Source organism: Dipodomys ordii, unplaced genomic scaffold, assembly GCF_000151885.1.
Source record: "Dipodomys ordii isolate 6190 unplaced genomic scaffold, Dord_2.0 Scaffold156, whole genome shotgun sequence".
Lineage (NCBI taxonomy): Eukaryota > Metazoa > Chordata > Mammalia > Rodentia > Heteromyidae > Dipodomys > Dipodomys ordii.
In genome coordinates, this window is record NW_012267372.1 from 1759435 (window position 1) to 1768534 (window position 9100).

General features: G+C 48.5%; 1 protein-coding gene across 1 annotated transcript in view; it reads right to left on the reverse strand.

Moving 5' to 3' along the window:
* Positions 1-5376: 5376 nt before the first annotated feature.
* The window catches only part of Tex101 (testis expressed 101), a 4368-nt gene continuing 644 nt past the window's right edge, over positions 5377-9100 (reverse strand). The window contains exons 2-5 of the mRNA XM_013032609.1: positions 8162-8299; positions 7868-8053; positions 5693-5821; positions 5377-5600 (exon numbers count right to left, since the gene is read on the reverse strand). Of these exons, the coding sequence (XP_012888063.1) occupies positions 5377-5600; positions 5693-5821; positions 7868-8053; positions 8162-8299 (677 nt within the window). The remainder of the gene's footprint in view (positions 5601-5692; positions 5822-7867; positions 8054-8161; positions 8300-9100) is intronic.

Consider the following 9100-nt stretch of genomic DNA (forward strand, 5'->3'; position numbering starts at 1 on the left):
ATAACAGTAGTCCTTCAAGGGGCAACTTCCTGTTGTGAAGTCCCTGTTGTGAAGTCAAAGGACTTTCTAGGTTGGCTCCACCTTTTCTCAGCTGTGTGATCTTGTCCAGGTTAGTTAACCTCTCTGGGTCTTGGTACCATTCTTTTTTGAGATGAGACGAAGAGCTGCCTCCTAAGGTTGTTTGAGATTGCCATGTGTGAATACTTAGAACAGTGCCCTCTGGGAACACAGAACAGTGCTCCTGAAGACGAGGTACTTGTGAAACTGACGAAGACTGGAGATCAGGAAATTAAGTCACCACCAATGGATTAAAAAAAAAAAGCCAGTCCTGGGGCTTGAACTTAGGGCCTAGGTGCTGTCCTGAGCTTTTTTGCTCAAGGCTAGTGCTCTACCATTTGAGCCACAGCACCAATTCCAACTTTTGGCTGGTTTATTGGAGATAAGAATCTCACCAGCTTTCCTGCCCTGGCTGGCTTTGAATCCGATCCTCAGATCTCGGCCTCCTCAGTTAGCTAGGATGACAGGCGTGAGCCATTAACACCCAGCTGTTTCTTTACTCTTACTCCTGGAACTTACTTTGCTGGGTCATATTAGCAATTTATCAAACCACATTTGACATTAGTAGGAGGAGGACAGGATTGAACTCAGAGCCTCAACTTGCTGAGCACATGCTCTGCAACTTGTTCTACACCTCTGCCTTTTCTGGCTTTAGTTGCTTTCTCAGGTAGACTCTTCTATGAACATTTCCAGGGACAGCCTGGGACCACGATCCTCCTACCCCCGCCTTCTGAGTAGCTGGGATCACAGGTATACATCACCAGCTTCATCTCAGGTTACAGACAATAGCTTCTGCTATAAAGAACACGTACTATAGAGTTCAAGCAATAAGGAGAGAAAGACAGGCTGGGAAGGTGGCTCAGTGGTAGAGCCCTTGCCTTGCATGCATGAGGCCCTGGGTTGGATTCCTCAGCACCACATAAGCAGAAAAAGCCAGAAGTGGCACTGTGGCTCAAGTGGTAGAGCGCTCGTCTTGAGCTGAAGAGCTGAGGGACAGCGCCCAGGCCCAGAGTTCAAACCCCGTAAGTGGCAAAAAAAAAAAAAGATAATTTGCACATGTTCCGCACAGGTGCACCCCCCAACATATTTTCCATCTGTGGTTAGTTGAATCTTCAGCTGTGGAACTTGTGGTTGTGGGGGATGGGCTATATTTACTCATCTAAAAGTGACCCGTCTCACCAGGTGCCAATAGCTCACACCTGTCATCCTAGCTACTCAGGAGGCTGAGATCTGAGGATCACAGTTCAAAGCCAGCCTGGGCAGGAAAGTCATCATAGAAGAGAACATGACAAATCTCTCCCTAGACTTGTTTTTCTGTCCAAGGTTGGGGCTTTGAGGTGCACACGTGGAAAACAGATTTCAACACCAGGTGGGGCTCGTTGGGGACAAGGCGGGATGACCAGGACAGGGTGGGTCAGCTGACACTGACCTTGCGAGTTCCTCTTCTTCCCAGGTGTGTGTGGTATGCTGTGTACTTAATAAAAGGCTTATTCAATTTTAATTACCTAAACAATACAGGAGTAACTTTCCACCGTACAATATTAAAAGAAACTAACAAAGCAGAGAGAAATGAAACGCCCATTCTTTCTTGGCCTTCACTTTTTTTAAATTAACTGATTTTGGGGGCCCGGGGCTGTCCCTTAGCTTTTTCACTCAAGGCTGGTGCTCTACCACTTGAGGTACAGCTCCTCTTCTGACTTTTTCCTGGTCAATTGGAGATAAGAGTCTCACAGATTTTTTCCTGCTCAGGCTGGCTTTGAACCTTGCTCAGATCTCAGCCTCCTGAGTAGCTAGGATGACAGGCAGGAGCAGCAGTGCCCTGGTTTGGTGTTTTTCGATCGCCCTCTGGTGGCCTGAAGGAACATTGCCGGCTGAGCATCTACGTTCGGTTCACAGACCCTCCCAGCATTAGTGCTGTGTGGCTGCTATGCCACGCTCAGCTCAGCCAAACCCTAACTCAGCTAAATCCCACAAGGGCGGGGTGTATGGCTCGTCTGTGGATGGAGACGAGGTGGGGGAAATGGGTCAGGGCCAATCTAGGAGAGAACTTTAGCAGTGAGACTTTTGTAACCCAGTGTGGAGTTTGTTAGAAGGTTAGATCTTCAGGTCATTTGCTCTTTAAATTTGGTCAGCAGGGACTTAAAAACAGCCATTTCTATTTTTCCTAAACACGCATGTGTGCGCGCGCGCACACACACACACACAAACTGTGTTAGACTCACAGGAACTTTTTTTTGTCGGTTGTGGGGCTTGAACTCTGGGCCTGGGCGCTGTCCCTCAGCTCTTCAGCTCAAGGTGAGTGCTCTACCACTTGAGCCACAGCGCCACTTCTGGTTTCCTGACTGGTTTATTGGAGATAAGAGTCCCACGAAGTCTCCTGCCCGGGCTGGCTTTAAACTGTGATCCTCAGATCTCAGCCTCCTGAGTAGCTAGGATGACAGGCATGAGCCACCAGTACCTAGCTACGACAGGAACTTTTTAAACCTTCACAGATGGCCTGGCTACCTGCTTTCAAGCCAGGAGTGACTCTGATTGCCTTTAGAATGTTGGGCTCAAGGGTGTGTGTGTGTGCTACAAATGCTCTCTCTACCTGCATACCTATCTATCATCTATCTATCTGCATATCCATCTATTTACCTATCTACCTATATCCATTACCTAACTACATCTATCATTCATCTATCAACCTATCAATCATTTACCTATATATCATTTGTCAACCTGTAGTCTGTCAATTATCTACCTATTTTCTATCTACTTATTTACCTATTGCCTTAAAAATCAATTTTTGCCTTTATTACCTGAGCTCTTTTGCTCAAGGTTAGCGCTCTACCACTTTGAGCCACAGTGCTACTTTTCTAGTAGTTCCCCAGAGAGAAGAGTCTCATGGACTTTCCTGCCCAGGCTGGTTTTGAACCATGATCCTCAGATCTTGGCCTGATGAGTAGTTAGGATGACAAGCATGAGCCACGAGCACTTGGCTGGACTTTTTGCCTCAGGTAAAGTGTTAGTTTGTAAATACAGATGTTGGTGTGCGCTGTGCTGACTTTCCGCAAAGCTGTGCTGTCTCTGAGCTGTGGCCGGGACCTCACCAGGTGCATGCCCAAACGCGGAGCTGCCACCCATATGTAGCAGGAAAGTCAGGGCTATAATTATTTCCATTTTATGAGCAAGGGAAATTTAGAGGTTTGCACAAGCCAGTTTCCCAGGGAAGCTGGCTGCTTGTAAAAATAATCAGACCAAATGGTTCTAGAAGCTCCCGGAACAGGAGGAGCTGGTTGGGTTGCCTGGTAGCAGCAGATTAGGACAGCTGTGTGGTGGAGGGGCTAGGCTGGTCCCAGCTGTTGCTTCTGTTAGGACCTTGGGCTTGGGGGTTCTTGGGGTGACCTCCCTGCCTCCCCCTCAGGGGCTCACAGGCCTTGAGAAGCGGAGTAGATAATAACACTAGAGATTTTATGGCCAAAACGTTGCCATCTGCCTTTCAATCCTGCCCTGAGAATTGTCACTGAAGACTTTTGGGGTTTTCCCCTCGGGAATCGATATTTGGGAGTGATCACCCCTAATTGCATGGGGGGGATGTGATGGAAGGGGTGAATGTGTTCAAAGTGAACTGTTGTGCTCAAAGTGAACCTCACTGTGAAACATCCTCACATTACAAATGTACATGCACTCAAAGTCATTTTTAAAAAGGTATTTCCAGCCGGGTGCCAGTGGCTCACGCCTGCCATCCTAGCTGCTCAGGAGGCTGAGATCTGAGGATCGAGGTTCAAAGCCAGCTCGGGTAGGAAAGTCCATGAGACTCTTATCTCCAGTAAAACCACTAAAAAACTGGAAGTGGTGCTGTGGCTCAAGGGGTAGAGCGCTCGCCTTGAGCTGAAGAACGCAAGGACAGCATCCAGGCCCAGAGTTCAAGCCCCACAGCTGACCAAAAAAAAAAAAAGTTATTTCCATAAATTTTGTAAGTTGTACAAATTTATATAACTACTTACAGATATTTTGTGGTGTCTGCCATAAGCCAAGTGAAATTAAGCAGGATGTGGCCATCAAAGGGTGTGGATTAATCTGGTCTCTAAGTGTCATCCCCTAGAAAAGGGACTTGAACATAGAAATAATATTGAAATAAAATTTTCTAAAAAACAAAACAAGGTATTTCCAGTGTCAATTTCCTTGCATTTCAGCAATCAGTGATTACCTGTGTCTCAGTTGGGAGAGACTCAGTTTGTTTTTTGTTTTGTTGTTTTTCCAGTCCTTAGTGCTGTTCCTGAGCTTGTTATGTGCAAGGCTAACACTCTACCACTTGAGCCATAGCTCCATTTCTGGTTCAGGAGTAGTCTTATGGACTTTTCTGCCTGGGCTGGCTTTGAACCACAAGCCTCAGATTTCAGCCTCCTGAATAGCCAGAATTAGAGGTGTGAGTCACCAGCACCCAGTTTGTTTGTGCTTTTTGTAGAAAAGAATTCACACAACTCCAGCATCTGTGTGTCTGCCTTATTTCACTCACCACGCCATATAGGGAAACAGGGCCATTTTCACTGGAGAAACAGACAAGTCAGAGTTTCCACTCTGCCAGGCCTCCTAGGAACTAACACACAGATCATCTGGCTTTACCTTCATGTGATCTGGGAGTGGCGTGGGGATGGTGGCCTGGTAGAGAGAAAAAAACAATCACATAGTCAAAGGAGCTAAGTTCACACGCTGGCTCTGCGCCTAGCTCTGGTTCTCAATCCGTTTTGTCTGAGATGTGGCCTTGCTATGCAGCCCGTGCAGGATGGCAGGCAGGCCTCACCACACGCGGCCTTGTCCATATGTTGTGTAAATGTAAGCAACTCGCTCTTGTTTTCCAGAGGTCAGATACTCCGGCTGGAAAATGTGGGATGGGGGAAGCCAATGCTAAAATGCTACTTCTAATTTTTTTTTTTGTCTGTTGTGGGGCTTGAACTTGGGGCCTGAGCACTGTTCTTGGGCAATTTTGCTAAAGGCTAGTGCTCTACCACTGTGAGCCACAGCTCCACTCCCGATTTCCAGGTGGTTCACTGGAGATAAAGAGTCTCCTGGACTTTCCTGCCTCGGCTGGTTTTGAACTGCAATCCCTCAGATCTCAGCCTCCTGAGTAGCTAGGATGACAGGCATGAGCCACCAGCGCCCAGCTCCACTTCTGATCTTGAGGCACACACACAAATCACAGGCAACTTTTATTGGGTATGTCGGATACATGCAGTGTGTCTTTCTCCTGTCCAGCATACCCATGGCCTGGCGGGGCAGCGGCGGAGGTGCACAGTGGAAGCGGAGACGCTGAGCTCCGGCGCTCGGGACGCCTCCTCAGAGCAGGTGGGCCAGCGGCCCCAGCAACGGAGTCAGCAGCTGTAAACCCCGTCCTGGCAGGCACGGCCAGGGCGCCCTGCTTTCAGCCCTTCGTTGCAGGAAAGAGGGACGCGGGCACACTTCCGACACAGAGAGGGGTCCTATCATGGAGAATCCATTCATCAGCTCGCAATGGGTCATGCTTGAACAGCCTTTGACCTCCACAGGCGAGTCAATGCCTTCTGTGGAACAAGAAGGGATGGGAGACATGCGTGTTAGGGACTCACAGGGAAATCCTGAGGGGCGGAGCCGCCTGACGCGCATGTCACTTTACCTCCTGAGAACATGATTCTCCCTGCGTAGCATCCATTTATACCGCGGGGACAAGGCAGAGAGGAAACATTGAAACAGGATCCCAGAGCCACACAGGTGGGGCAGTGGATGCTGGTGGACGTATTGAACACTGGAGGGGATGAGAGCAATAGTTAAGAGCCGTGAAGCTGGGAAGGTGGCTCAGTGGTAGAGCGCTTGCCTTGCCTGCATGAGGCCCTGGGTTCGATTCCTTAGCACCACATAAGCAGAAAAAGCCTGAAGTGGCGCTGTGGCTCAAGTGGTAGAGCGCTAGCCTTGAGCTGAAGAGCAGAGGGACAGTGCCCAGGCCCAGAGTTCAGGCCCCATGACCAACAAAAAAGAAAGAAAAGGAAAAAGGCCATACATGGCGCTGTGGCTCAAGTGGTAGAGCACTAGCCTTGAGCAAAAGCTCAGGGGACAGCGCTCAGGCCCTGAGTTCAAGCCCAGGACTGGCGAAAAAGAAAATTAGAAAGAGTGGTGTCCTGTCTCATTGCTTTTTCTCCCCCACATCTGTCCTGCTGCTCCCCCACATCTGTCCTGCTGCCGTCTTGCTGCAGCTGCCCCTCCACCCCTGGCTCCTAGGCCACCTGTCACAATCTCCTCTATAGCACATGGATGCCTGCTTAGGTGGGGAGATGGAGGGCTGACAAAGGCACCTTCCGGCACCTGGATCTCCAAGGAAAAAGACACGTGAGCAATACACAATGATGCAGCTCAGGGTTGTGTGCAACACAGATATCTTCTTCTTCTTTTTTTTTGGCAGGTCCTGGGGCTTGAACTCTGGGCCTGGGCGCTGTGCCTCAGCTCTTCAGCTCAAGGCAAGTGTCTACTATTTGAGCCACAGCGCCACTTCTGGCTTTTTCTGCTTATGTGGTGCTGAGGAATCAACCCTAGGGCCTCATGCATGCAAGGCATGCCACTGAGCCACCTTCCCTGCCCCTACAGTAAATATCTTGGAAGAGGTGAAGTCTGCGTGGCGAAGGAGAATGGATGCAGGTGGATGATATGAAAATGGGGTGTAGGTGGAGGAAGCAAAAGAAACAGCAAAAACAAAGGCTGGAGGATGTGAGCCCACCTGAGATCTGAAGATCCATTAAGTTGTGGCGTGGAGGGCTGGAGGTGTGGCTCAAAGGGTAGAGCACCTGCCCAGCGAACATGAGGCTCTGAGTTCAAACCCCAGTGCCATAAAAAGCACAAAATAAAACAAACAAAAACCCATAGAGTTTATATTCAGATGATAGACACAAGTAAGGCTGCATCGTTTTGTTTTGTTTTTATGTGTCAGTACTGAGGCTTGAACTCAGGGCGTGGCACTGTTGCTCACCTCTTCAGCTCAAGGCTAGCGCCCTACCACTTGAGCCACAGCACCACTTCCAGCTTTTTCTGCTTATGTGGTGCTGAGGAATTGAACCCAGGGCCTTATGCATGCAAGGCAGGCACCTAACCACTGAGCCACCTTCCCAGCCCCACTGGGCTAGCTTTGAACTAAGATCTTTAGAGCTCAGCCTTCTGAGGATGTAGGATTATAGGCCTGAATCACTGGCACCTGTTGTTTTTAACAGCCCACACTGCTGGGTGCTGGTGGCTCATGCCTCCTAGCTACTCAGGAGGCTGAGGTCTGAGGATTGTAGTTGAAAGACAGCCTGGGCAGGAAAGTCCGTGGGACTCTTACCTCCAACTAACCACCAGAAAAATGAAAGTGGTGTTGTAGCTCAAGTGGTAGAGCACTAGCCTTGAGCAAAAAAGAGCTTAGGGACTAAGTTCAAGTTCAGTGACTGACAAAAAATTAATATATAAGTAAAAATATATAAGTATATATATTATATATCTCATATATCTCTATGGTTAAGGATTCTATTTATCAGTCCCAGATCCAACACAATAAATGAGAGAAAAGACAGGGCCAGAACTGGAGGTATGTCTCAAATGTTAGAGCCCTCACTATGTTCAAACCCTAGTACTGGCACTAAAAAAATACCAACAGCAAAAACTAAATAAAAAGAGGTCCTGGCAGCTCTCTGCTCTGAGCAGTCCTTAAGACTCCAAAGGAAACAATGTAGAACAGGATAGGTCATCAGCTGTGTGTGTGTGTGTGTGTGTGTGTGTGTGTGTGTGTGTGGCATTTCTCCTGGCACTTATCTCCCGCCTTGCTGGGCACCTGGGATCTCCTCTCGTGGTTTCCAAATCCGTGATAAGTACTTTATGTCGTTGCACAGGGAAATGTCGCAGTAGTTGCTGTAGGAGACTACAATCAGGCCGGGGAATTCTGAGTTCTGGATGTAAGTCACAGCTTTGGATCCTTCAGAGACACAGCCTTTAGTAGCCAAAATAGCTATCCTGGATCCTGTGAGGAGAGGAGGAGGAAGGGAGAGGGGGAAGGGGGGCCTGCTTGTCCCGGTAGAGGAAACAACATGATTACCCCCTCACACTCAACCGCCCTGTCTCATTTTACCTGATTTGATCATTATTACTGTTTCTTGGCAAAGCAACTGGTTGTCCTCACATATCTCAATCTTCTCTGTGAACCAGGTCACTGGGAAGTTTTCCACAGTCCTCAACTTACCCATATGACAATACAGATCGTTGGCCACTGGGGGGAAAAGTAAGAACGATAAGCACTTGACCTTTTGGTGTGCAGCAAAAAGCACACTTTTTTGGGGGGACTTGAACCCAGGGCCTGGGCACTTTCTCAGCTTTTTATATACTTAAGGCTAGCACTCTACCACTTAACCACAACTCTACTTCTGGCTTTTTGCTATTAACTGGCAATAAGTCTCACAGGTTTTCTTGTCTGGGCTGGCTTTGAACTGTGAGCCTCAGATCTCAGCCTCCTAAGTAGCTAGGATTACAGGCCTTCCTTCTTTCCTTTTTTTAATTAAAAATTTTTTTCTTTCTTTTTTGTTGGTTGTGGAGCCTGAACTCTGGGCCTGGGCGCTGTCCCTGAGCTCTTCAGCTCAAGGCTAGTGCTCTACCACGTGAGCCATAGCACCACTTCTGGTTCTTTCTGTTAATGTGGTGCTGAGGAATCGAACCCAGGGCCTTATGTATGTGAGGCAAGTACTCTACCACTGAGCCACCTTCCCAGCCCAAAGGAGAAGGAGTCTTTTTTTTTGGGGGGGGGGTGTCGGTCATGGAGCTTGAACTCTAGGCCAGGGTGCTGACCCTCAGCTCTTCAGCTCAAGGCTAGCGATCTACCACTTGAGCCACAGCGCCACTTCATGTTTTGTTTTTGTTTTTGCCAGTCCTGGGACTTGAACTCAGGGCCTGGGCACTGTCCCTGATCTTTATTTCTCTCAAGGCTAGCACTTGAGCCACAGCACTACTTTTAGGCTTTTTCAGCTTATGTGGTATTGAGGAATCGAACCCAGGGCTTCATGCATACTAGGCAAGC